At 43.4% G+C, this 26,869-nt stretch overlaps 4 protein-coding genes across 10 annotated transcripts; 1 reads left to right on the top strand and 3 right to left on the bottom strand.

The window, feature by feature from the left end:
• Window positions 1-153: 153 nt before the first annotated feature.
• On the bottom strand, window positions 154-4,562 carry LOC146273227 (deoxynucleotidyltransferase terminal-interacting protein 1-like). Of its 4 annotated transcripts, none has more exons than XM_084705825.1 (14): window positions 4,254-4,562; window positions 4,032-4,126; window positions 3,606-3,676; window positions 3,165-3,261; window positions 2,801-2,899; window positions 2,635-2,700; window positions 2,378-2,434; window positions 2,203-2,264; window positions 1,993-2,038; window positions 1,785-1,843; window positions 1,624-1,684; window positions 1,440-1,511; window positions 1,306-1,361; window positions 154-1,146 (listed from the first exon to the last, which is right to left on the bottom strand). In XM_084705825.1, exons 2-14 carry the CDS (start codon window positions 4,104-4,106, stop codon window positions 1,038-1,040), a joined length of 930 nt encoding a protein of 309 aa, XP_084561951.1. In that variant the 5' UTR covers window positions 4,107-4,126; window positions 4,254-4,562; the 3' UTR covers window positions 154-1,037. The 4 variants fall into 4 exon arrangements, with proteins under 4 accessions (XP_084561951.1, XP_084561950.1, XP_084561953.1 ...); XM_084705824.1 differs by having other exon boundaries at window positions 4,258-4,562; XM_084705827.1 differs by having other exon boundaries at window positions 4,472-4,531.
• Window positions 4,563-4,857: 295 nt separating this feature from the next.
• On the bottom strand, window positions 4,858-13,527 carry pcif1 (phosphorylated CTD interacting factor 1). Of its 2 annotated transcripts, none has more exons than XM_084705818.1 (16): window positions 13,424-13,527; window positions 12,079-12,225; window positions 11,774-11,898; window positions 11,331-11,477; window positions 11,046-11,194; window positions 10,799-10,953; window positions 10,546-10,693; window positions 10,209-10,292; window positions 9,772-9,871; window positions 9,423-9,585; window positions 9,038-9,204; window positions 8,549-8,635; window positions 8,249-8,433; window positions 8,020-8,113; window positions 7,485-7,660; window positions 4,858-7,378 (listed from the first exon to the last, which is right to left on the bottom strand). In XM_084705818.1, the coding sequence occupies exons 2-16, from the start codon at window positions 12,200-12,202 to the stop codon at window positions 7,039-7,041; spliced, it is 2,244 nt and encodes a 747-aa protein (XP_084561944.1). In that variant the 5' UTR covers window positions 12,203-12,225; window positions 13,424-13,527; the 3' UTR covers window positions 4,858-7,038. The 2 variants fall into 2 exon arrangements, with proteins under 2 accessions (XP_084561944.1, XP_084561945.1); XM_084705819.1 differs by having other exon boundaries at window positions 9,038-9,201.
• pltp (phospholipid transfer protein) lies at window positions 12,524-21,843 on the top strand. 3 transcript variants are annotated; one of them, XM_084705822.1, is made up of 16 exons: window positions 12,524-12,612; window positions 12,911-13,087; window positions 18,218-18,344; window positions 18,494-18,593; window positions 18,939-19,067; window positions 19,292-19,447; window positions 19,546-19,609; window positions 19,694-19,757; window positions 19,846-19,937; window positions 20,047-20,223; window positions 20,307-20,366; window positions 20,469-20,633; window positions 20,839-20,949; window positions 21,031-21,094; window positions 21,210-21,286; window positions 21,421-21,843. In XM_084705822.1, exons 3-16 carry the CDS (start codon window positions 18,233-18,235, stop codon window positions 21,514-21,516), a joined length of 1,467 nt encoding a protein of 488 aa, XP_084561948.1. In that variant the 5' UTR covers window positions 12,524-12,612; window positions 12,911-13,087; window positions 18,218-18,232; the 3' UTR covers window positions 21,517-21,843. The 3 variants fall into 3 exon arrangements, with proteins under 3 accessions (XP_084561948.1, XP_084561947.1, XP_084561946.1); XM_084705821.1 differs by lacking the exons at window positions 12,524-12,612; window positions 12,911-13,087 and adding an exon at window positions 15,083-15,314; XM_084705820.1 differs by lacking the exons at window positions 12,524-12,612; window positions 12,911-13,087 and adding an exon at window positions 15,478-15,503.
• Window positions 21,837-26,782, bottom strand: ctsa (cathepsin A). The gene is made up of 15 exons (XM_084705823.1): window positions 26,636-26,782; window positions 26,268-26,428; window positions 25,704-25,815; window positions 25,432-25,482; window positions 25,232-25,318; window positions 24,977-25,132; window positions 24,770-24,861; window positions 24,263-24,347; window positions 24,016-24,107; window positions 23,797-23,875; window positions 23,457-23,605; window positions 23,235-23,310; window positions 23,021-23,110; window positions 22,782-22,883; window positions 21,837-22,512 (listed from the first exon to the last, which is right to left on the bottom strand). Exons 2-15 carry the CDS (start codon window positions 26,426-26,428, stop codon window positions 22,429-22,431), a joined length of 1,416 nt encoding a protein of 471 aa, XP_084561949.1. The 5' UTR covers window positions 26,636-26,782; the 3' UTR covers window positions 21,837-22,428.
• Between the last annotated feature and the right edge of the window lie 87 nt (window positions 26,783-26,869).

The following is a 26,869-nucleotide window of genomic DNA, read 5'->3' as shown; positions in this document are numbered from 1 at the left end:
AAGGTGTAACTAGACTGATTTCAACATAGACATAAGAATGTAACTTACTATGTCTATGTTGAAAATCTGATTTAATGAAGCGTATACAGGAAACTCGATCTCATCCGCAACATGTCTGCCGAATCAAATAATCTGGCAGACAAATAAATGAAACAAATTTAAAGGAGTCTTTAATTGTTTTCTACTAGTGGTTGCCAGTGTTCAACCATTATTTGCGATATTTGCCATCTTAAAACTGGAGCTAGCATAAATGTAGAAAAATACAATTCATATAGCTACAGGTGATTAAGTTACAAATCATTTATCAATTTACAGATCATTTATCATATCAAGCCCTGGAGAAAAAAACGTTATTACAAAAAAACCCACATCAATGACAAAAAAATGTTTTACACTCAAGGGGCTAGGGACACACTTCCATGCCAGACAAATGTGATTACATTCTATTTCTGTAAACAATAGAATAACTTTAATATTCTTGATAAATTCTCTGCTCTGGCACACAAACTCAACATAATACAATCCCTCAACCGTCTTTTGAACATAGCCAATACAAATAAAGTTCAAAATTTGATACATTCCATTTTGGAGTTTTAAGTCACTGCAAATAATAAGCACCTTATATTGTTTAGACAGAATCTGTCTAGTACATCTGATGTACTACACGACTGCTAGGCTGTAAAGAACATTTTAAGTGGACTTAAAAATTAAATAAAAAAGCAAAACAAAAGACATGGAATTAAAACAGTAAAACGTGTCAGCATTATTACTGGGTACTCCCATAAACATTATGCAGACTGAGGAATTGGCACAACATTTTACAAATGACAAAGGGCCTATAGCACCCTCTGTTGCTGCTACTGTACCGTGGTCTGTTAGTATGAGGTGAAGAACGACAATGTGCACATTATGGCTCTGATCACTGGCTTTATACGATCAACCACAGTATCCAAAGCACTACCTACAGATAAGACTAGACAATGTTGTTCCTCTTTGTGACTTAATAGGATCCAGCTTCAGTTTGGTTCTCTTTGGATCTATTCCTTCTCTGACCTCTGGGCGTCCATGGCCTTCTGCATCTTCTCAATCATCCACCCTGGTACTGTAAAAGGCTTCAGTTCATCCATTTTCAGGTCCGGACCGTCTCTGAAATGTGCAGAATTTTTGATTTTCTGAAATTCACATTTGAGAGACTACAATGCTGTCATGACTATGATTTGACTTCTGGGAAACAGATGATACGTGTGTGTTTATTCTTAAATGTGTGTTTTGCAGAAGGTCAAAAGACCAACGTGTTTTACTCACTTGTAGTCATCACTCCGAGACAGGTCTTGAACATCGTCTTCAATAAGGAGGTAGGCCTAAAACAATGTAGAGGGCAGATATTGTTGAATACGCCTGAATGGCTCCACTAGGTCGTTGTAAGGCTGAGCACTTACCATCTTTCCCCCTGTGGCTCTCATGTGCTGCCTCTCTGCTAGCCAGTGTTTGTCCTGGGCATCGGCAGCATACTGAAACAGCCAAACACAAAACAGTTGACCAACCGCAAACCACTGCTTGCAACCAAACAACTGAACATCCTGTGGGTTGTATATGAATCAAAGGCGCTAGCCAGGTGTCTACCTTGAAGAGATCAGCATGTTTAATGTAGATTCTCCCCCTGGTGCCACCCATTCCTAGAGCCCTGCATTAGAACAAAGATTAGGCCATGCTGTCAGAAACGACAAGCACAAATGTTGTTTGTAGGTTGTGCACATATAGAACACCACCAGTAGTGAACCTACTTATTAGCCCGTGACCCAAGAACAAATGTGCTGCCATCGTTCAGTCGTGAGGGGTCCCACTACGAAACAGAATACCAGACAGTGTCACGGGGGGGGGGGGGGGGTCCTGTTTCGATAGTGTCCTGTTTCCAAGGTAATTTATGAAAGCCTATGCCATTTACCCAGCAGCACAATGACAAGGTAATAACACCATAAGGACAACACAAACCTTTGGTCCGTCACGCTTTATTGGCTCTGAGGTCTTAGTTTTAGGCCTACAGGAAAGGAAAACAGGCATGTTAAACATGGGAGTCAGGATGCAGGTAGGTACTGCTGCCTATTCATACAACAGCATCAGCCACACTATAAACGTGAACGTAGACATTCAAGACAGTGTTTTGATGGGGTAATGAAGACTTCCTTTTGAGGAAATACTAACGCGTTACTAAATGTGGCAGGTCTGTCATAAGAAACTGTGGGTGCATTTGGACGTCCTTTCCTCTGAAATTGAAACACAAGACAGGGCCATAAGTTTTAGTTGCTTTGGATTCCAGACAATAAATAGTCTAATCCACAGGGTGAGCTGGTCAGTTTAGCTTGTCTAACAAACCTACCTTTTTTAGAACGGGGCTGCCCCTCTGACTGGAGTCATCCTCTATTGGTCGTGGACGCTTTCCAGAGAAGAGAAGAGGGGAAAAAAGACAAAATGATTAGTGATGCGGAAGTAATAAACGTACCACTCAATTACTCTCCAGAAAGAGTATTGTTGTACTGTATTTTCTTTCCAGTCTTAGGGCACAACACCTGTTTTACAACTATTTCATAAGATTTTTTTTAACATGACAATAGTTATTTTAAATATTGAGCCTACTTTAACTGAGGGCTCCAGACCAGGTTTTGCAGCTGGCTTCTCCCCATCTGAGAATAGCTGCTTGGCCTGATGATGCACAGGAAACAAGTATTACTCACAACTCCTGATGTTAACCACACATAATCACACAAGAGTGACATCTACAGAACCCAAGTGTCACGCTCACATTTTCCAGACAATTTCTACAGGCTTCTTTTATCAGATGATCCGTCTGCACGTCCTCTCCAACGTTCTCTTTTACGTTGCTGGCTGCTTTCTCAAAGAACTGTAAAAGACAAGGCAATAATGTAAAAAGAAAGACCAAAATGCACATTTCAATGCCAAAACACATCGGCATGGATGTGAAGCATTCGAGATTATTTGGCCATACAGGGCACCTCTTGCTTCTCAGAAGGGATGTCATAACAGTAAAATACAGCAACCAAAATCACACTTTACACCAAAAATATGGGCTTCCCTACTCGGTTATACATTTTTACGTAATGCATATATTTGTATTTTTATCTCAGCAGACAAATCCAACTACTCACCCTCATGTATTTCCTGAAGACTGCCATGATATCCTCATTAAAGCTGGGCTGTAACACTGTTCTCAGCAGGTCCATAGATATGACAGGATCTGTGTAACTTGAGGCACAAAAGGCACACACTACTTCAAGACATCTTGAATACCTTAAATCTGATTTAGATGTCAATCCTTATGATTAAAGCATCTCACTTCAACATTGACTAATTTACTTGCACAAAATGTTCAGTTTTTTGCCCATATTCCCAAAAGGCCAGTATTCCTACTTTAATACCTGGCAAATGAAAAAGAATATTCCACTATTACCGTTTAAATGCTGCCATGCACACTTAGATTAACTTCATGTACTATACTTTTTATGTTTATGTAGGCTACAATACTGTGAATGTATATATATGGCGGTCCATTTGCATCAATAAAGCAGTTTGTCAGCCAACTAACTTACCTTACAGTCATCTGAGATCGCCTCCCCCTTCGATGAACCTGTCTGTGTTTGATCATGATATTCCAAGGATTCTGCAAAGGGATAAAAAACACTGGCTAAATAGTTCAGTCTAATTACTCATCAAAGGGCTCTGCGGCATAGTATTGCTATTTCATAAGTTACATTAAATGCAGTGATAATCTTCACTCAGTCTAATTAGTACCCCAACTCCGTCCATAGCAAAAGTCTACGGTTTTACCAACACTTCTGGTAGATTTAACAACTATCATACAGGATATGAAGGCCGGAGTTGACACTAATTGTGATGTTAGCATCTGATGCTTCGTGGCTCGGTGCACGACTTACTTTAAGAAATCATTTACAGGTAGCCAGACTAGTGGCCAGTTCAGTGTTTTAGGTATCAAGCCAGGATGACAGCACACTCACCATTGCTTGTATCGGCTGTTCAACAGCATCTTGCTGGAGCCAGTCCCTGCGTCCCTCACTTCGATGGGCACCCATTTGTTGTGGACTGTCTGAAACTATATGGTAAATGAAAGTAAAAGCACTGATTGACGTCTGTCAACCAGTTTAGGTTGATAACAGCCTAAAAGCGGATTGCTGAATGTACACGTAAAGAAAACGACGCGACATAGCTAGTTAGCGCACCTACTTTGACGTGGGGTTCCTGATGCTGAAGTTAAGTCAGCGCGAGCGGTCAGGTAGCTAGCTAGCTATCTAGCCCCGCTAGATATCGTAAAAATGTTGACCTATCAAAAATCACTTACAGCTAACGCTTTCTGATCGTATGCTATCAAACTGCTTTTTTATGACTTTAGAGAGAATGCAATCCAATTTTGCAATATTCAAGCAGTTAACTAGATTACCTGTTAAAGGAAAATTGTTTACGAATGCAGTGAGTATTGTACACGGTTAGGAAAACCTGTTTAGTTGACATGCAACTCTGGCAGTGTCAAGAAAACGTCTAAGGCGCATGCGCAACGAGAAACTGGGCATGTCCTGCAGACAAAGATTTGTGAACCAATATTCAGCCATCTTTGTAGAGGCGTCAGTGTGGCATGTTGCAATAAAGGCTAAATTCATTTTTATTCTTACGCCTCTCAGCATTAAGGAAAACATTTGGACTAATCTTTACATTATTAAAAAGAGTATTTACTATATCAGACAGTAAAGTGAATGATTAAATGTCAAATGTTTCTAAATATAAAAAAAATGTTCCCCCATATTTCAGCAGGTCGGATAGACTAAAAACTACAGTAAGCTAGTTTATTAGAAACTCATTTGACACATTTTACTGGGAGCAAATGTGATCCAGTGAATAGTTCTGCAAGTTTGAAAAGAGAATGCCACAACATTGATCATCTACTGAGAAGACCAAGGATATGAATTCAATGAGCACAGATAGTATATTTACATTCACTTTCTTCTTGCCCATAAGAATAACATTAAAAAAAAACATTCATGGTATAACAAAAAGATAATAAATGACCATTAGAGTTTAAACAGATATAATGAAGGATAAATAAATGTCATACTGTATGAAAATTCCTATAAACTGATTCAGCAATAAAAACATATTTTATGAGTGTCAAACGTATCATGCAAAACAAATAATTCAAAGACAAAACTGATTTTTTTTACAAAACAAAAGATAATTATAAAAATAAATTTGAGGAGTAATTTGTAACCTTCTGCATTACTGATGCAATCATACATAATTCTACTTTTAAGTACTAGAGATTTTTAATAACACTTTGGTTTAGTTTAAAACAATTTCTATGTAATAAACTGTATAATACATAAACAGATTTATTTTTAAAAGTTATGTTAAATTAAATCAAATTTAAAAAGCATGGATGAACATACGACATACAATTAATTGTTTTTATCATCAGAGCTCAATCCTATTGTGTAGCATTGAGGAAAAATAACACATACTTCATACCAATTCTCTGTACAATATTTACAATAGTTTGCTGGTGACAGAAATACACTAACATCTGGGCATGTGATTTGTTCTCAATTATAATATGGAGAAGCGTGAGTGGCTAAAGGTTATAGGGCACAATGCCTTATCGACCAATCGGATCAAGACAACCATCATAACACAATTTCAACAGTACCACACTCGTCTAATCCAAATCTCTCCTGCACCATGCAGTCATCCTAGTTCTGAACCTCACTTGTCAGTATGGGGCAAAGGCAAAGAGATGATGTCTTCTGTGAAACTACATCTAAGCTCATTATACACGCACTCAGGCTATAGATGACTGTATGCAGAGTCTGCTTTGCATGGAATAGTAGTTTACTAGAACAAAGCCAACATTTAAATACAATGAAATGATGGAAGAATTGTACAAATAGAGGTTTTGTATTCCCCCCCCCCCACCCAACATAAATATTTTCTCAACTCACTTAAGTCTCCAGACCAACCATTTTGTCATTTACTCTCAATTCTACATTCATTGTGCTGCCCAGTGATGCGTTCGAATCTCATACTGGTGTAAACATCGGAAACAAATACAAATTTGAATGGATGGATTAGAAAATGCCACTACTCAACAAACTAGTCTACTCAACAATGTGACAACCAACGTCGGCTGAAAATAATCACATTTAAGCATGTTTGCTACCGGTGGCCTAAGAGCATTTCATAGCTTTACACTCTCTAGAGTTATTGAAGCCTGTTCATCCTTTTACAAACTGTCCACAGAAACAATAAAACACATAAAGCAACATCATGCCAGGGGTACTGGACTCAGCCTTCTTTAATCAACTGCAGATATGGAGGTTCAAGGCTGACTTGGCCGATTCTCCAAATCTAGTCTACAGTAAACGTGACCTGCATAGCATAATAAATCTAGCGATGTTTTCCATCTTAGATTGCTTCGACTGTAACAATGGGCCTAGATGTTACATGTATGTACAAGGATCACAACTAAAAGTGTTTGCAGGCTTAAGGGGGTAGAAACATAGCTGCCTTATCACCAAACACTACAACTCCCTTCTGTACCAAGGTATCATAGGATTGAGGGAATTTGAGCAAAACAATGACAAACAATTCCTCTTTATACCAACAGAAAACCACAACCTCCAGCGAGCATTGCACTGTCAGAAGGCCAAAGAACGAGGACCAGAATTACCCAATTATTACCGACTACAACAGCAACATATACCAAAATAACCTTAGCAAAGCGCTACAACTACGTTATTAAAAGCAACAAGAACTACCACAGTAAATAACAAGGAGAATCTGTAAAACCCAGTATAACTATTTTTAAATAGTCGAGGCAGAGAAAGTAAACAGATTAAAGAGGGGGTCCCCCTCCTTTGCAGGCCACCCTTTGAAGGCAGTCCAGGGCTGAACCCTCCCCCCCGTCAGCACCAATACAGAGTTTCACCACCTACCCCCCCCCCCCCCCCCCCCGGCTTCCTAGACGCTAGCTGCTTCAGGTGCAGTCTTTTCTACAGGACTACTGCTACAGCTGTTGTCCTGGCTTGCAGGTGAGTCCAAGCTAGCAGGCTGCTCTGGAGTTGCAGTCTTAGAGCAGTCTTTGTCACCCGCAGCCCCAGGAGTCCCTGTGCTGGCCTGGGAGGGTGTGGTGGGGGTTGAGGAGGAGGGCCCAGGAGAGGACATGGTTCGACCAGACACCTGGTAAGCTGCCAGGAATTCCTGGATGCGCTCGGCAGTGGGCTCCCACTTGGCAAAACCAGCGGCGTTCTGGAGGAATAAGACCGCCGTGCCATGGACGGCTTTGTAGTACATCTCCTCCCTGAAAGAGAACGAGGGGAAGCAGGGAGGGAGCGGGTTGGAGAAACATTTGTGAGTAATAAGTAATAACTATAAACATCACGGGGTGTCCTGGCACTGATACTCACTTTTTGCAGATGTGTTGCGAGCCACTTCGGTACTCGTGCTCAAAGGCCGGCACGATCATCTGATGGCGCCGATAGATGCTGACCTCCATACGGGTGAGGGCCGGAGTTGGAGGGTCCCGCCACTCTGGGACAAAGATGATGAAAGACAGGGGCTCGCTGGAACGTTCCAAGAGCTCCTACGGGTTAAACAAGGGTAAACCGCTTGCCTTGATATATTTACCTATTTCTACTCTTGAATAGGGCTGTGACACATACTGCATTTATTCTTTACAGGCAACGCCTTCGGTATTTTAAGGATTATTGCTCACTCAAGTGTTCAACCAATGTAATAGCACCTGCTCGTTCTCATCAGATAAAGGCAAGTTTATCCTAACCACAATTTCCCCCCACTATCTCTTGGACAGTTTACTTCTGGCAAAGGCCAAAAGTTATCTCCGAAAGCAAAGTGTTATTGTGTCTGCTTGACTGTTTACAACATATTCTTCATCTGTAGGATATTCGGATTAAAATACAGCCCATGGTTACCGTTACGCACCTCAAAGTGTGTCACCATGGCATCCATGAGCTCCTCACAGAACGGAGGGTTGGCCTCAAACGATCCACTGGCTGGAGAGAAGTTCAGGAAGGGCCTGGGGGAGGGGGGGCAATGTCCAATGGTTCAAACTGACAAACACGTGCCAACAAACACACGGAACACAACAAACACACCACATAGTTCACATAAAGAGCTTTGTTAAGAATGTTTCCCACTTGATTGTACTTACCCTCTCGATCCAAAGAAACCGTCCGTATCGGGGAAGGCCGAGCAGAACTGCTTGAAGTAGGAGTTGAGCGGAGAGGCAAAGCACTCGAAGCTGACCCCGAACTGCTTGTTGAGAGCCTCGAAGACGGGAACAGGGAGAGCCCCCTGTAGACCCGTGCCTTCGTTGATTCCAGAGCCAAACATCACCTGAACACAGAGCCATGACATCGGTCACGCTCAACCGACTTCTAACATACCAGTCAAATGGTGGGTGCGGGTGTTGAGGACATTACCGCAGCAACAGGTCCCTGCCATGGTTTACCTGGTATCTCTTTATAAGGCACCACACTCGTGACAGGAACTTCTCAAACCGAGGATCGTCTATGCAGCTGTACCGGTACAGGAGCTCCTGAGAGACAGGCCGGTGGATGAAAGGGTGAGACAACAACATTCTTGTGGAAGAGGTATTTTTCTGTTGGTCAAAATCATTAAAAGGAATCTTGCTGTTCGTTAAACTAACTAAATCAGTCTCCACCCTCCTGAATGGGTCACTTAAATGATGGCGTGATTCACTATCTCTAACCATACACGTAGGTCGCCTGTAAAATGTTTAGACTGTATGAAGTTAAGTAAGGTATCACCACTACTGGAGAGGGACAGGAAATGTCTTTGTTGTGGTCTTAAGTCGCTCATTGAATGAGGTGTTCAACTAGTTGTGCACGTGATGATCTATAACTATATATACACACACACACACACACACACACACACACACACACACGAGAAGTGCACAAACACACAGATTTCTTACCAGCTTGTTGAAGTAGCCACGGTTCACCTTGACCATCTCGCCTTTATAGCGGAGGCAGGCTATGTCGTTCTCAAAGTGCAGCTCCACGCGAGGCTGTGGCGGCGAGGGCATAGCCAGTCTGACAGGGTAGCAGTATACCAGCCTGTCCTGCACCTCTGCACTTGCTTCTGTTCCAAACACACACACACACACACACACACACACACACACACACACACACACACACACATGAACTACTGGCATACCTTCACATACGAATGTGATCCATTAAGTGTGACATCAACCAAAGTGCACTTCCCACAGTAGATGTTGTACAGGTCGGGTCACAAGTTGACTTTCTTCATCACGCTAAGAGGTCGGTATCACTTCACCAGGGCTCACTCACCTGTGATGTTGCAGTCTTTGAGCAGGGCCTGGTGAGCCTGGCGTATGCGGCGGACGTACTCAGCGGAGATGTGGTAGATCTTGGTGCAGATGCCCTCCACAGAGTCCTTGGCCACCGCCGTCACATGGGGGCCACACTGCTTCCTCAGGTGGTCCAGGCGGTCCTGGGAGACGGGAGGGAAAACAGGAAGTTGTCGTTTTAACATGCACGCTTGAATCGTTCCGGTTTTTGTAGATGAACATGACTGCGGCAAGAATGTTCACAACGGGCAAGATCCCCAAAAGTAAAGCAATCACACGCACACATGACAACACTGTTTATTGCACCACATGTACACCAAGACACGTACCATGTAGTCCTCTTTACTGGCCGAGTGGTCTCTCCGTAGCCAGTTCATTGTGTCCTCTGCGTTCCACTTCACCACCTTGCGGCTCTCTGGTGTGGCGTTTCTAAGATGTAAAGCCAGGAGTGAAAGACCACACACCAGAAGACCATAGAGACACTGGGGTAGAAAACATGTTGGATCCAGGACTGGGTTAGACTGGTGATATAGGAACTGTCTACTGCTCGGCAATACCCGGTATGCCCCTAAAATGCAGAGGAAGTGATATAGCAGCAGAGATGTCTGCTGGGATTGATTTACTAAAATGCTGAAGTAAGTTGTAGTGCCTTACATTCCGTCTTAAGAGACTGCTCTGACCTCATGCTTGGAGAGAGTTCAAGAAATAGCCTGCAACATAAAGAGGTAATATGGCTAATTATGCTGAAGACTGCCAAAACACCTACCTTGAGTCGATCATTTTCTTGGCTGCTTCTGCATATTTGAATAAGAGCTTTCTGGCCTCTTCCTTATACTTGATGCGGGATAGCCTGTCACGGGGATGAAGAATAGTGTTCAGTGATATCATCCATTAACCAAATGCAGAACAAAGATTAAGGATTAATGAATAAACACACAGCAAAAACACCACATTACTGTCAAATCCCTTTTAAAGTAAAGCCCAGGTTCATTTTATGCAACATTTCTTATCTCACTTCCTCGTGCTCAGGAGCATACGGATGGATGGGAATTGAGACGAGGAAACAACGTCTTTTCAGACCGTAGGATTCTGTGTGTCCTGACCTTATGGGAATGTCGTTCATGACCTCTCGGAACATGGATGGGGAGATGACAGGTTCACACTCGCTGGGCAGCAGGGGGTCAGGGCCTTTGTCGATCACCTTCCGTTCTAGTAGCCAGCGGTTGAAAGACTCCCGTGGGGGCTCAATACCTAGAGAGAGTGTGTGTGTGTGTGTGTGTGTGTGTGGGGGGGTGTTAGGGTGTGCATTGGTACATAACCACTGGCTTGGTACAAACGGTCAGAAACACGGCCTACCTTCTCGTTGGTAGCAGAGCTCGTGGTAGTGTTGCCTCAGCTTGGTGACCAGCTGGGCTCGCAGCAGCTCCATCTCAGGGTGCGGGGGCAGGTGGTCGCCCGGGGATCTCTCTCTGATCACTGCGTTCGTCTGGATGTCCAGGTCCCAGTACACGCTGGGACGAGTCACAGCACAAGGTTTTAGTTCTAAAGCAGTGACGTCGTGGCAGATGGATACGTTGATGACAGGGCTGGAGGGTGTGCTTACATGGTGGGACGGTATGGTGCGGGGGTGGGGGTGGAGGGGGTTGCTGGCTGCCCTGGTTTCTCCTCGGCGGTCGAGTTCCATGGCTTCATACCTGGGGTGCTGGGAGAGATGGGGACTGTAGGGGTCGTTGGGGTGACTGGGATTTCAACCTGTGAACCGCAAATACAAAAGCTACAGAAACCATTTCAAGTTGAAAGGACGACATTGAAACGTCATAACGGATGCAATCACTCTGCAGATAAACGACAGTGAGCTTTTGACGTGACCCGTCACATAAAAACTTGCCTTTGGCCTTTTAAAACTGTTAGGCCCCCCTTGTGCTGCCTCTTCCGATGGGCGTCTCTTGCGCTGCCCGTTGCCCAAGCCTGCGTCCCCCACGCCTGCGTCTCCCGCGCCTTCCGCTGGGGCAGCATTCAGACCCAGAGGGTCAGACTACAGAAAGAATAAATGAGGGCAGATGTGACATCAGAAAACTGTAATATGGTCGTTACTCACACCATACTAATGTTTTTCTTCTTTCAAAAACTCAATTTAAGGGCAGGGATGAGAACATAATTTGCAGTAGTGAAGTACTGAAGGAAGAACAAATGACAGAAACATTCTCAAAGCTGAGTCCATGAGAACACATTATACTGACTGATGGGCTCACATAATACTGCCTGAATCAGGAACTTACAGACACATTCCATCCCTCTGTTTCTACTTCGAGTCTTCTTTTTTACACTCACAATGACATCATGCTGCCCAAGAACGGGCATCTCCCAGAGCGACTGGTTGGTGAAACGGTTGAAGTAATATGGCCGGTTCTCTCTTTTGCTCCAGCATTTGGACCAGCCAGCCTGGATCAGCTCATCTGTACAAACAGACGATACATTCGAATATTCTACCATCAACTGAAATTCAGCCCATAGACACACAGTACGACATACAAGGGACGCATCTTGCACTCTCTCCCTCACATCATCATCATTCTCGAACTAATATCCTGATGGGTTGGGCACCATATAAGAATGTCATATTACAGTTGTTTTACCTGGTAGCTCCTGGATGGGTTTACTGGTTGATGGTGACAAGGGAGAGCCCTCTGTGGCAGAGCCTGAGGGCGACATCACCATGGTGGTGTCCCCCTTCACTGTTCCATGATTCTCACTTGACATCTCTCGTCATCTGTCCTCCTGTCCTGGGGAGCCATGGGAGGGGGGGGGGGGGGCAATAGCGACTCATTCTGTCAGGTGCATTTCTTGAAGCCACAGTTGGTGATCTGGCATTGATTACCTTCTCCCTCATTATGCAAATATGATGCATTTAAACAAACTTTTTTGTACGAAAAGATAAGCCACATTAATCGGTTGTCCACTTTGCTAATGGGGAGGATCTGAGTATTTTGTTTGAAACCATTTCATACATTAACCTCATGTGAAATCGACCGGGTGGGTTGGCTGCTGATTGTACTCGCGCTTTGGCAGGCAAGTAAACAATTCCCCGCGCCAAAATGCATCACTAGATTCACAACACATTGACTAAACTCGAGGCCAAAACATTGGAGACAGCGTTATTGCACTAAAGGGTAAAAACTATAGCTACAATAACACCTTCCCCAAAATAGGCAAAATAAACTGTTCCAATAATTAGAAAGGGGCTATAGATAGTGGCTAACTTGCTGGATAGCTATGCTGTGGGAGTGCTAAAACTAGCTACTACTAGCTAGCTATAGCGTTGACTCGTTGTTAGCCTTGGTTAGTGTTGTAGTGCATAGTTGGTCTGGCTATCTTAAGTTCGGTATTTTTATTTGAATAATGTAGATTCCCACATGAGCTAAATACGAAATTGACATCAAGACAATGCGTTTTCTGTCAATCTCACAGATAATTCAAATGAACGAACGATGTAGGGACACGCATGCGCCCCATCACCGCCCACCCCAGCTTGAGCCGCCCGAAAACAAACACGAAGGAGGAGGGGAAAACGTCGGGTAGCTGCGCTACACAACAAAGACAACGGCAGCATCTCCAAACTCAGGCGGGGGACACTTGGTAAAACAGGTAATATACGGAGGAATACGGCACTAAACTGGACTGTTAAGACATAAAAATGATCAGAATTAATACATGCACACGAGTCAGCGAGCAAACTAGGCAAACGTGGTGTGCCAGATGTAGCTGATCCTTCAAATTTTCAAACATACTGCGCGCACTTTGAATGTGACAAGATGGCGCGAGCTCTTGAGCCATAGCCGCTGCGCACCTTGCAGTCATTATTTTTTGTTTATTACGTGCATTGGTCAGATATGTACAATCTGGGTGAATAATATGACTCTCTGCACATTCCGCCGTATGTTTATGTTCTTGCGGGTGCGCTAATTTGTTAAGTTCCCTTACCTTGCAGAGGTTTGTTGGGAATCCCGTATAGGCTTTGCTCTATTCAATCCGGACCCGCCTCCGCCTCTCCCTCCCCACCTTTTCAGCCATCTTGTATCAGGGACTCGGGCCTATGTATTGCGCATGCGCCAACTTTGCCTTCGCTCCTTAAAATTTGACACTGTAAAGCAGCCATATGCAGAGTGTCTCTTACGAGTTTTCTGTGCAACCAGCTTTACAACAGCCAACATGCTGATGGAGTGTAAATGTTCTTCGCAATTGTTATAATGGAAAAATATATATTGCAATTGCACATTATATTAGTAGGTTGAAGTGTATGAGAAACGGATTTATAGCGGAAATAAACACGATTCATTTTAACATTAAATCTAAAGCGTCAAAAATCACGTTGAGAAAACGTATTTAATAAATATAAAATACCTTTGATTGAAGTGTCTTTCATTTTTAATTTGAAAAGTATTCCCACACATATGTTGTAATGGAGCTGAAGTGAACTGTATGACTGAAGTGAAAAGCGTTCCCAAATTGATCAAGGAGGTGAGGATCTCAACCACAATAACAAACAAAAGTTTTTAGTCTTCCTCCTTTCCTATGTGGTCACACTTTTCTCACAGATGCACTGTGTGTTAAACTAAGCAAATTATCACATTACTGACATTGTTCCCACAGGACTTCCAAGAATTCAGCCTTATGAGGATCTTGTGGAAAATTGGTGTAGAGGTTTTCTTAATGCCACGTAATGTCCCTCTGTCCACCCTCCATGAACCAAATTCTTAGCAAGGGAGCTAAGAAGCACTTCTCTGTGGTTTACAGACTTCAAGGGATCCAGAAGTATCAAACTGCCCTGCCTGGCTCTTTATGTGCTGTGTATTCCAGGCCTGTGCAGTCCTCTGCCCAATTTGTGAAATACCAAATAGGATTGGTACCTTATATACACTGTTTTGTGTGTGTGTATGTATATATATACATAAACAGGAGAACAAAGTTGTAGGTATTCAGAGTGGTGGCTTGAAGAGTGTGTTGATGGGTTGTCAATAACCTGTTTCCTCCCCAATCACATGACAATGAGTGACTTGGAAGTGAAGAGACAAACTAAATGTGTTGGGGGGACACATGTCCCTAAAGAAAGGATGCCTCACCAAGTGTGTTAACTCTTAAATGTCTTGCTTTCTAAGCACATGATGCAATCCCCACTCCCTCACTCTTTGAAGATTGTGTATGTGGTAGGTTTAGTTAACATTTTAGGACTGTGGCTTTGGAAATGTTTAGTCAAACCTATTATTTATCAAATCACATGGTGTGGAGTTACCCCATATAACCTTATAATAATTATACTTTGAAGACTTCTTATATGTCTCCTCCTGAAACCTTCTTTCAAGCATGTAAGATCATTCTGTGTAGTTTAAGGATAATGGATAAAGGGAAATCAGCTAAAGTGTCAATGCAAACCTTTGTTAAATATTAACAATAATAATAATATAGTATAATGTAATCATTATAATTTAGCATTTCTGAAAGTTAAATGAAATGTTTTTTCTTTCCCAAAATATGTTTCCACATCCATCTTCTTTTGAACTAATTGCCAGGAGTGACATTTTCCACATTGAGTTGTTTCTGGAATAATGCCTAAAATAATGTTTTATTTTACACCACACACAGAATAATACGAATCACAGAGAGAAGTCACTCCCCTTTCGTGTCAACCTGCCTCTATAAATACTGACATTCAGACCCCTGGGGGGAAGTTAAAGAGAGATGTGTATGTATGCATGAGAGCGAGAGGATCACAGGAACACAGAGACAGCACCGTCTTCAAAGTAACTGAAGTTTAACACAGGACAAAGGACTGATCTGCAGTGAGCTGTTCCTCCACCCCATTTCAAGTAACACCGTAAGTATTGCCGTTTTGGTGGAAGCCTCATTGGGGAGAAGGGTGTAGAGAAATCTAGCTGTCATGTCATGTGGAGATAAGTCTGCTCAAAGGTTAGACAAAGCAGGCTCAGAATGTACCCAGTTTCTGCTGAAATTAGTTAACAGGACACAGAAGACCCTATGCCCTCCCAGCAATGGCACGCGAATGGTGAGTGGTAAACACATTCAGGCTTTGTTCAATTAATTGATTCAAATTGCCACGGTTCTTAAATCTCAGGCTTATCGTAACATAGTGGGTAGGAATTTAATCAAAGTTAGGAACTTGATATCCTGTTGAGTTTGTGCAATATGTAACAGTGGAGGTTCATTTCTGCTTGGGGGATTTCTGTTTATTATAATCTCATGGGTTCTATCACAGTCATTTGAACATTTTAAATGGTACTTTTTGTGCACAATGGATGGAATAATTAGGGAGTGAACACTGGTTGGGCTGTCGATTTAGATTCTGTTAGGAATACCTTAATACATGTAAATTGACATTATTCTTTAAAGCTATAAGCGTGCCTACAGTCAGCTTTCCAGATTCAATGTAATGTGCTACAACATTGATAAGTCAGAGCTTTCGGTAAAAAAAATGAGGTGACTACTGTACGAGTATGAATAACAGATGACAAAATGAAAATGACCCCTTACCCCAAAGAGATGTGCAATGCATCTGTAGCTAAATGTCACGCTCAGCCAAGTCATAATTTGTCCTGCAAATTACAGGGGTTTGATCATAAAATGACTGCAAATAAATTGCTTTGAAATAGCTTGAGGCAATTTTGAACCCATTTTTCAAGGCCGGCTCACACTCAATCAGGCTACAGGAGGGCAGGCGCACTGGAGGAGCAGTAATACGTTTAACTCCTGCGTAGCAGCTCAAAGCTGCTCCCCCAATTTGGATTGTTAGCGTGCCCTCCTCCCTCCTCTGCCTCTTTTAAGCATAGTTTTCTGGCAATCATTGACCTGGATGTGACCACAATGCTGTGCTGCTGAACTGCAGTACCCTCTCCCTAATCCCTCTCCAAAAACACCAGCTCAGTCTCACAGCAGACAAAACAGTAGCCTGAAGACATCCACCATAAACGGGGCCCAGAGAAGGAGGATGTGCAAGAACATGGGATGTTTATGTTTTGACAGGAACAGAAGTAACCTGTTGTTTCAGTGTGAGTCTTGTTTAACCCTTGTGCTGCCTTCGGGTCACATGACCAAAAGGTTCATAACGAACCATCGTTGTGTTTACCCAATTTTACCCAATACAAAGGCAAATAAAAATAATTTTCTTTTAACCTTCGCAATGTGGGGGGTCTGAGACAGCCCAACGGTTAAAAGAAAATGCTTCACTTTTGTATGCGGTAAAATTGTCGCAAACGAAGGTGGGTCACAATGACTGATGGGTCAGAATGACCCGAGGAGAACACAAGGGTTAAACAAGAAAAAAACTATAGTTTAGAGCACATGGACAGACTGTTCTATGTTGGTGATTGTGATGATTGATTGCCAGGATTCCACCACAGTGGCAAACATTCAGTCATAAATCCGAGCTACTCAGGAAGCTCTTTAGTTTTTTTTAATCATGATATAGTGTTGACTGTGAAGTGCTAGAGAAATCCACGTGCAGAGACACGTGTGGTCAGACCATGTTGACCGTTTTGGACTGTTTATGATGCCCAAGTAACACAAAGAGGTTGCCTCTGGGGAACCCACAACCCTTGACCCAGCACTAATTCTCAGAAAAAGCCATGAAAAAAAGCACACTGTTTGTCCAAGAGGAAAAGCTTTTCAGATGTATGTGAGGTTAAGTGGTCCCTGTAGGGTCAATAACCAGCATGGGCCAATTGCTGATCCTATTTGTTTTGTTTTAGCGTCCACCAAATGTTAAAATAACTCTCATGCCTTCTACAGGAAATGTACACACACAGAGTCACTCGCATTCTCACTTTATGAGTGTCGAGAACATTAATTAAATGGAGTTGGCAGGGGATGGCATGTCTTTTGGGCCCTCCTAAAATCTTACGGTCATGAAACCTCCAGCTCTCCCAACCCTGGAGTTCCTCTGTGGTAGGTTACTATAGCGATCACTACTCTCCCTGCTGTTCAAGGAAACAAAAGGCTATGGAGACATGAAGTAAAGAGTCAAACCCTCTTCTCTGGGTTACCCCTCCCACTTACCCCCCGTCTCCCCCACGACACAAGCACTCAGCCCACTCACTCGTCGCTCGCTCGTTCAGCAACAGTTCATGCTGCTGGGAAACGATTTCAGACTGCAGCATTTAGGTGCACTTAGAGCAGACTTGTGAAACATTTGAAATATTTATTGCACACTTCTACGTTTTGGATACTACACATCCTGCACTGGAAAGGTAGGACAGATTTTGGTGGTTCACTTTCCAAGGAATAATGATGTTCTCTTGCAATGAGAGAGACCTCATGGGCAGAAATGAATGACTGCATTGATTCTGTTGTGGCTACTTCACTTTTAGAATCATCGTTTTTCAAAAACATTTGAGGACAAGGGGTAGGGCATAGAAAAGGGGCAATATAAAGTATAATATTGTTGTTCAAGGATTATGGAAGGTTTGATTTGTTACTTTTAGGCCCAATGCATTTTATTGAAGGATGATGATGCTTCAGATATTTATTACATGGCAACTAAGATGAACAATAATAAACAGTGCCATCATCCCCTTTTCTGTGTGATACTGCACTGATGCCACGTGTGGTCCTAGACTGTCCTATTACGACAATAAGTCTCATCCAATATCTCTGCCATCAAATGTGCTATTATGGCTGTAGGCATGGATGACTTCTTGAATATGTTTCATAAGACAAGCATATTTCGAACCAAATTTACGATAGGATGATTTGTTTATTGTCAAGGTTTGTCCAGTTGTGATGGCTTCCAGTCTGCGGTCCTTCGTCCTCCTGGTTCTTCTCACCTGCACGGCCATGGCTGCCGAACCCCCCGGCTGCAAGATACGCATCACCAACAAGGGCCTCCAGATGTGTAAGACACACATTTTAGTCGACCGAGTTGGTCACCCAATGACTAATAATTTTGCAACGTTGTAATTGCAAACATAAAAAAACCACTTCATTTTGCAATCATTCTCATGCGTATTCCGATGCATGTCATCCTCCAAATGTATTTTCCAGTGAAGTATGAGACTCAGAAGTTTGTGGAGGAGGAGCTCAGCAACATCACCATGCCCGAGATGAAAGGAAAGGAGGGACGCTTCCAATACACCATCAAGGAGTGAGGAACCCTCTGTTGTCATGACACCTAGACTGAATCTAGATCCCTTCAGGCCCATTGACACCACTTATTTAAGATCACACCACTTATTTAAGATCACACCACTTATGTAAGATCACACCACTTATTTAAGATCACACCACTTATTTAAGATTTAGTCCTATATGTTGAATGTATGCACCCTACTGCCAAAGTAAATTACTTGTCTGTGCTAACTTTCATGGCGATTAAAACCCTTTCTGATTCTGATTGCATGTAGTAATGTCTTGTCCAACCACAGTGCCACCCCTGGGACCAACACTGTCTTTCTTCAGGCACTAATCTCACATTCTACTGTCTGTTTAGAGTAAAGATCACCGAGCTGAACCTGACTCATGCTGACCTGAGGTTCCAGCCCGACCTGGGCCTGCTCTTTGAGGTGCAGAACTCCTCCATCGCTCTCAGCTTCGAAAGACGCATCCTCTACTGGTTCTTGTAAGTCATCCGCATTATAGGCCCATTAAGCTGGCTTCCCACCAATTTGAAGCCAGGCTAAAGGGTTTAGGTTCAGCTGGACGCCTAGATGAACAACACATGAGTATAGGACATTCATTTCCTGTTCATTTAAAAATGGAAATGACAAAAGTTCTGTGTCGACTTCGGTGGCTTATGAACGTGTATGAAGATGATCACGACTATGTGTTCTGGTGTGGTCCCAGCTTTGACACAGGCTCCATCAACGCTTCTGCAGAAGGCGTGAACATCCACACGGCCCTCCACCTCATCAGAGATGAGCAGGGACGCCTCAAGATCAACAACATCACCTGTGACGCCTCCATTGCCAAAATGCGTGCCAAGTTTGACGGCACCTTAGGGTAACCATACCACGTGTACATTTACACATGCACTTGTAAGATTTCATCTATTGGGTTTTGAGTACAGGTGTTCACAGCTTGTCTGTATTGTTCCTCAGGAGAGTTTATGACTTCATAGCAACTTTCCTAACCACAGGAATGCGCTTTCTTCTCAACCAACAGGTACGGACATATAATATTGTCCTCTGGCTATAAGTAAGTACATGGTATGTGATGTTTAAAGGTGTTACCTCGTCTTCTCTACAGATCTGTCCTGTCCTGAATCATGCCAGTTTGGTTTCGATCAACTCTTTGTTGGAGACAATTCCAGGTGAACATAGCAACGATGCCTAAGTCAGCACTGTACTGTTCACACTGGCATGGGTTTCAACATGTCATATTTTCTTTCTACCTACTAGTGCGAACTGAAGTGGACAGTTATATCGGAATCGACTACTCCCTTCTGAGTGACCCTGTGGTAACCTCGAGGAGTCTTGACATGGACTTCAGGGTGAGTGTGCCACTTACCAAAGCAGACACCAGTGCATTCACAACCATACAAGTCACTTTTTTTCTTCTAAACTCTCACTTTCTCACCCCTACACTTCAACGCCGCACAGGGAATGTTCTATAACCTGAAAGACGAGAACAACACTCTGGTCAACTACGCCGTCGACCCTGTCATGAGAGAGTACGACCGCATGGTGTACATGGCTCTCTCCGAGTACTTCTTTGACAGTGGCATGTTCTCCTACTACAAGGGGGGCGCCTTCCAGATGCTGCTTGCCAATGACAGGGTAACTATGAGGCCTCGAAACCCACTTTAACCCTAACCCTCCATTCAATACCAACCACTGGAACTGGACGAATGTGTTTCCAGATGTCAAAGGACCTAGAGATGATCCTCAGGACTACCTACTTTGGCTCTATTATGATGATGGTGAGCATACTCTGACCGTTACAGTTAGACTGCGGTTCGTTCACGGATATTCCCTTTTCTACCTCCAACTATTAACTCGTGTCCCTTTAATCTGTCTCCAAGAACCCAGCTCTGGTGGACGCGCCTCTGTCCTTGCATCTGGCCGTGACCTCAGCGCCCCGCACCACCATCAAGACGTCGGGAGCGACCGTTGTCGTGAACGCCATTGTTAAGGTGATGCTGCTGCCGCCTGGCCTGCCACCTGTTCAGCTCACCAGCATGACCATGGTAAGGATTAGTAATACGCCTTGATCTACTAAGGCAATCCTTCCCACTCTTTCAATCTGCTTTGATTGGTTGTGTCTGATTACATTGCATTTAAATGCAGGATGTCCCGTTTTGGGTCTGTTCTGCTGGCTTCAGTGCCCAACAAGATACCAGCTGTTAGGAGACTAGGCCATTGTCAGATTCTGTCTGTCGTCACTCTTCACAGGAGGCCAAGTTCAATGCCAAGGTGTCAATGAAAGGCAAAAGGCTGGCGGTTAATGCTGACTTGCGCAAGTTTAAGATCTTCTCCAATCAGTCTGCTCTGGAATCACTGGCAGTAAGTTCGTCTCGTTTATCTTTCTTTCTTTCCTTTGTATCAGTACGTGGTTCAAACCCTCACGTGTGTTTGTTTCTGAAGCTCATTCCCCTACAAGGTCCTCTGAAGACCATGCTACAGATCTCTGTGGTACCACTCATCAACAGTAAGTGCTGCATGATGACTGTTCGGTAATGCTCATAATGTACCTCGATTATTACTTTGACATTATTTCACTGACCATCAGAGACTTTAATTCTTCATCTGTGGTTCTGCTTCAGACTGGACCAAAAAAGGGGTCCAGATACCTCTGGCAGATGGTATTGACTTCATAGAGGAAGTGGTGGAGTACCACAATGTAAGTTTCAATCACAACCTCTATCCTTAAGATGACTGAATAGACAGAACATTATGCCCGTATGAACATAGTAGTGATGAGGAAGATTGTTGTCTTTGCCGTTCGCTTTCTAAGTACTCGACCTTTGACCCTAGGGTTACCTCATCATCGGAGCCAACCTGCACTTCAGCCGAGGTCTGAGGGATATGATCGAGAGGAAAATCCAGGAAAAAAACGAGGAGATCGTCTAGACAGAGTTCTGACAGGCACCAAGTAAAGAGCACAGCAGCACTCCTATACCCTGATGGGTTTGTGGTCCAATGATGTTTTTTTTTTCTATGTCTCACATGTATAGCACATCCTACTGTAAGAATAAACGGTGCAAATGTTTCGTGTACTTTACTATGTAGATCTCTAACTAAGTATGAACAGTTCAGTGACAATCATGCTAATGTAACGATGAATGTAATGCAACCTGGGAACCCTAGTGATGACTGCACAACAGTTTTAAACCTCAGTCATGCATTTATGTAATGCCATTCTGTAAGAACCAATTAAAGTGTCAACTAAATACAAAATATCAAGCGTTTTTATTTCCAACAATCATTAGATCATTCTTGGGAACACAACGAAAACAGACATGTTCCCTTGTAATCATTGTGTCTACAAATGTTTATGTGGAGGCACAATCAGATTGCAGTTCCTCTTAAAACATGAACAGATTTACATGTACAGACAAAGAAAACAAAACATAATCCAGTGCGTACAGATCCCTTTGATTTTTACATGTAGTTAAAAAGGCCATTACAAGAGCACAGAAGACATTTTCCTGTGCAAATCAAGGCAGTCAGTAAACAAATTGTCAATCAGTTTCTATCACGATTACAGAAGGCTCTAAAAAATATGCTGATCTGTTACAGCAGCATGTGTACCTGTCACAGTAGAGAAAGAAGCAGACAAGTTTCGATATTCCTTGCTTAATATCTCACCTACATATGACCAACACTGATGGAAGAGTATACCAACAATACACCATATTGTTCCATCAAGATGTTGACAAGCCAAAGTGCCAAGTGGGGTCTAAAAGTCAGTCTGTTCTGCTGCCAAAACAGAGTGCAAATCAAATGACAGAAGGAGGGGATAGGTATTGATGTAGTTTCATCTCAGTAAGGCTGCTTCTTTAGAAAACGTGTGAACATGCTGAAGGCAGCGATGGGCTTGTCTGAAGGGACCATGTGGCCTGAACCCTGGGGGTGGATAAGACAGGCAACGTTACTGAATATTCTAGAAGGCAAATGAAAGCTGGGTCTGTCATGTTCAAATCAAGGGAGCTCAACACATTGTAATCCAAAAAGCAGGGATGGTTTCACCTGATTTAATACAACTAAATCCTTTAAATAGTTTTACACAATACAAGTGGGGGGGCAAGCTGTTTGGATGTTCAGGCTATGATTTTTTTTTTTAAGGGTCCGATTGTGTCTGTGTTTATTGGTGGTGGTGATTTAGGGAGTCTTACCTTAACGGTGAGGAAAGCCAGGTTGGAGAACTCCTTGACAAAGCCTCCCACCTGCTGGCTCTCTCCTGTATTATAGGTCCAGTGCCTCCGCTTCACCTGCACCTGGAGAACCACACAGCCTGGAGGTCAGCACACACTGGCCCAGAGCCACTCACCCCCCCTCCCCCCACCCCAGGCTCAGCCACAAAACAGCTGAAATATCAACACCCCAATAAGTTTACTTAGGGAAGTGACCTTACCTGCTGGTGGAGAGACTCCACAAACCACTCATCACCGAGAAAGTTACAGGCCATGTCCACATCTCCGTTGTACACCAGCACTCTGTACTTCTGAGGGGTCATACCAGAAACAGCCTACGGCTTGAGTGCTGCTACTTTTACGTAAACAGGTGCTGCGTTCATCTTCTTCGAAAGCACAGAGCATCTCAAGTCAAATAAAAAAATAAACCCTCACCATGGCCCCCAGCAGCTTCAGGTACTGCTTCTTCACATCCATGTAGAGACGCTTGTAGTTCAGATTCACTTCAGCACTGCAACAACACCACAACACACACTCAGAACGTTCTCAACCCAGCCACGAGACACAGTGAACCCTGGCTCCCCGGTCCACTGTGCGAGTAGCGGGACCACGGCTCGGGAGAGGGTTCTACCTTGGTGTGTGTGTGTGTGGACCCACCTGCAGATCTGCCACTCCAGGGCTTTGGGGGAGATGTGGAGGGCTGCTTTGACGTAGGGGTTGTTCAGGTACAGGGTGGAGGGGGTGGAGTTGGTGCAGGGAGGGTCCAGTTTCACACGCTTGTACAGAGATGCCACACCCTTTACTTTCTACAACATGAATAATAACACTGTTAAAAAAAGAACTCTGGTTTGCTGACATATGATTCTTTTAGGAATTCACAGACTTAACGGTACACCAGAAATGTATACTGCATATATGATCAGATTTCTGAAGGCCCTTTGAGACTTCTCTTTAAAAGTGTTCTGTTTTCACGGAGGGTCCACTCTTCTGTGCTTACCTTGCTCCACAGCTCTGTCCACTCGTGGTTCAAGAAGCTGTTTCCCATGTCCCGGATCACCAGGTTACCATTGTCAATGCTACAACCACAAACCCAGACGAGGGCAGTCGACAAGTCAGGAAGGAGGATGGATGGAATTGAACCAAGAAGTCTCAACCAAACAGTTCCTTACACCAGACATTGTGTAAGCTAGATAACCCAGGAAGATTGTTATCTGACCTGACTCTGTGGCCGACTCCTCCGGGACAGGGGGCGTACAGGTTGTACATGTTGAGTCCAGAGCTGTACACTATGTACTGCACTTCAGCGAGCTAGAGTTGGGAGAGAGTGGCATGAATGCATTTCCTCTTTAAAGGAAACAATACTTTTACACGGTCAGCATGCAGTGTTCCAGTCAAAGTCCAGCTGAAGCTTTCTTGTCAAATCTACAAAGGGAATGTGGAAGCTGTAGGTAACAGGGACTCACATTTTTGGAACAAGTGGGGTCATGGTTGTTGTAGAAGTCACATTTACCACCCTTGCAGCAATATGTCTGTAGGTCAGCCCATAGCCTGTCAGATAATTAGATGTTTTTACTCATTCTGCAGGTTTGTTTCTAAAGATGATTAATACCATGACAGGTGTTATGACCCTTCTGTTTAGGGTCAAAGAAGGACCTAACACAATTGGAGTCTGCCAACTGTGTGGGTGCATTGCAATACAAATGAAAGAATATGTATCCCCTTGTCCCTGCAAGGAGAACCCAAACAAGGCACTTTACCTCTTATAGGTCAGCTTATAATATGAATACACAACCAGTGGCTCGCTTACAACAATTGAAATGAACACAGCAAAACTACAACACCCAATCCCACAACGCCTACAAAGACAGACCCAGAACAGAGGACAGGTGGGCTCATGGTTTTGGGAGACAATGTGGGAAGATAGAACACTCATGCATTGAGGACGAGGGACATAACACAGGCTTAAATACCTTGTTCCAAGAAGCCCGTGGTAGTAAGCAAAGTACACCAGGGAGTTGTCATTCATCTCATAACTGGACATTCCATTACCAACAGCAATCCCCTGGGAAAGACAAAGCCCCATTTACTCAGTGTCCTGATGGAAGTCATACATTTCGGGGTACTTGCCCCAACTCAGGAACAGATTAATGTTCAGGTCTGGAGCTCTCCCCCCTTACCTGCAGGTTGATGCTGTCGTCCTCCATGACTCGCTCAGCCAGGGTGGGGATGTATATCCCTCCGTAACTCTCTCCAGTCAGGTAGAACTCATTCTTGCTGTACTCTGGGAAGAGCCTGAAGAACTCCTTCAACGCCAGATAGTTGTTCATAGACACCTGCCGATGGACAATATTGAGTCAGTGGAACCATCACAAAAGCATCTCTTATAAAACCCTCTCTCTTGCTGGAGCCATGCAGCACCAATTATCATTCACCTCTGTGTCATTGGTTGTATACTTCTTATCATCAGAGTAGGAAAAGCCGACCCCTGCAGGTGACTCCAGGTACAGCATGTTGGCAATCTAAAAACACAACTTCAGTTACACAAAAGTGAAAATGAATTCCGTTCTATTGACTACTAGTGGGTTCATGTTTTAAAAGGGAGGAACGGGGAGGAAAGGCAGAATAAGCCAACCATGTTCCATGAGTAGGGGTTGTACTCCAGTGATATCCCATCATCTTGAATCTGAAAAGACAGCATCACATTATTGAACATGACTCAAATTTGATCTGGTCTTGTAAACAAACCAGTGTCCAGTTTAAGTGCACTGTTACTGTAGCCTACATAAATCAAACGAGGTAGCCTGCAATCACTTTTTCACAACATAGCCAAATGTGATTGAAATATTTGGTCCCATCTGTGCTTGGTTTTATAACAAGTCCTAGCAGTCACCCCCTTCTCCTCACCAAGAAGGGGCCATGCTCAGTGAGCAAGCCATCCAGAGAGCTGCAGCCAGGGCCTCCATTCAGCCAGAGGACCACAGGACTGCTGTCCGGATTCTTCTGAGACTCCACAAACCTGCACAAAGATAAAGACTTCACATTGTCACACATGGTGTGGGGAGCAGTTAGGCATCTGAAATACTAAACAAATTATTGGTTTGAAAATGAGCCGGAACCTGAAGGTGCTGACAATACTTTCTAGTTTCAGTTGGCCTGCTTCCTACTTCCTTGGAGAATCTAAAAACTAGTCTAGGGAAATTCTTAACCAGGAAGTTAGGCCACTAGATTTTTATATAAAGGTCTGATTGTGGGAACTTCTGAATAGAAGTCTGTAGATGCAAATTTAATACCCTGAATGTGCTAAAACAATAACAGTTGCAAAGTATGTTTGGAGCTTAAACAGCACAGAAGTTTTACATACATCAAACAAGAGCTTCCACTTTAGACCAAGTAAACTAAAAACTCTCTGGAAGGGGATTTACAAACATATGTCTTGCTGTATAATGTGGAACAAAAACAAGTATGTACCAATAATGAAGATGTTTGTTTTCAGCAACGTTGAAGTATCCGGAATACTGCTTGAAGCTGGGCTGCTTCGGAAGACCGGGGAGGAACTTGATTTCATCTGAGTCAGGAGCTCCTATCACCCCAAGTGCTCCCAACAACACGCCCAACACCACACGAAACATCTGAAAAAACAATTGTTACCAAATGTTAAGTGATTGTTCAAACAATGTATGATTGTTCTTAAAATAAAAAATCCAGCCACAACTGCAGTAGCAACGTTATTTGCTCGTGCTCGAGGGGTTACAATGGCACACAGATTATAACGTTGGCTACAAATATACATACATTGTTGAAAGTCATTAAAGATAAGGAGTGCATCGGTTACTTACCTTGGGCACAAGCTAGCTACCTTTTTCACAGTCAAACCAAGACCTTGCCGACTCTGACAGCGGAAGAAAGAATCATGTGCTGTTTGCGTGAATGCTGTGGTCATATGACCTGGGTGCGTTCAGCAGCCAGTAAACGTTGAAAACATTTTATAGTTTTTAGCAGTAGGATGCAATAATATCATCCGGCCTTTGGATGGCGCACAACAAGTTGTCCGTCACAACCTTTCCGTAATA

This window comes from Hypomesus nipponensis, chromosome 9 (assembly GCF_054491055.1).
Source record: "Hypomesus nipponensis isolate SF chromosome 9, ASM5449105v1, whole genome shotgun sequence".
Classification (NCBI taxonomy): Eukaryota; Metazoa; Chordata; class Actinopteri; order Osmeriformes; family Osmeridae; genus Hypomesus; species Hypomesus nipponensis.
This window is presented reverse-complemented; position numbering and strand designations above follow the sequence as displayed.

Bases quoted from the DNA above. Each gene is read 5' to 3' on its own strand.
- pcif1 (XM_084705818.1), bottom strand. From the start codon at position 12,202: ATGTCAAGTGAGAATCATGGAACAGTGAAGGGGGACACCACCATGGTG. The intron at 9,205-9,422 runs GTGAGTGAGCCC...TGTTTGGAACAG, and splicing joins CAAAGACTGCAACATCACAG to AAGCAAGTGCAGAGGTGCAG. The intron at 8,114-8,248 runs GTAAGTACAATC...CCCCTCCCCCAG, and splicing joins GGTTTCTTTGGATCGAGAGG to GCCCTTCCTGAACTTCTCTC.
- LOC146273227 (XM_084705825.1), bottom strand. From the start codon at position 4,106: ATGGGTGCCCATCGAAGTGAGGGACGCAGGGACTGGCTCCAGCAAGAT. The intron at 2,435-2,634 runs GTAGGCTCAATA...TTCTCTGGAAAG, and splicing joins GTCTGGAGCCCTCAGTTAAA to CGTCCACGACCAATAGAGGA. The intron at 1,512-1,623 runs GTAGACACCTGG...TGGCTGTTTCAG, and splicing joins AACATGCTGATCTCTTCAAG to TATGCTGCCGATGCCCAGGA.
- pltp (XM_084705820.1), top strand. The intron at 18,594-18,938 runs GTGAGGAACCCT...CTGTCTGTTTAG, and splicing joins TTCCAATACACCATCAAGGA to AGTAAAGATCACCGAGCTGA. The intron at 19,758-19,845 runs GTGAACATAGCA...TCTACCTACTAG, and splicing joins TTTGTTGGAGACAATTCCAG to TGCGAACTGAAGTGGACAGT.
- ctsa (XM_084705823.1), bottom strand. From the start codon at position 26,428: ATGTTTCGTGTGGTGTTGGGCGTGTTGTTGGGAGCACTTGGGGTGATA. The intron at 24,862-24,976 runs GTAAGGGGGGAG...TGTCTTTCCCAG, and splicing joins ACGACAGCATCAACCTGCAG to GGGATTGCTGTTGGTAATGG. The intron at 23,606-23,796 runs GTAAGCACAGAA...TTCATGTTGTAG, and splicing joins GGACAGAGCTGTGGAGCAAG to AAAGTAAAGGGTGTGGCATC.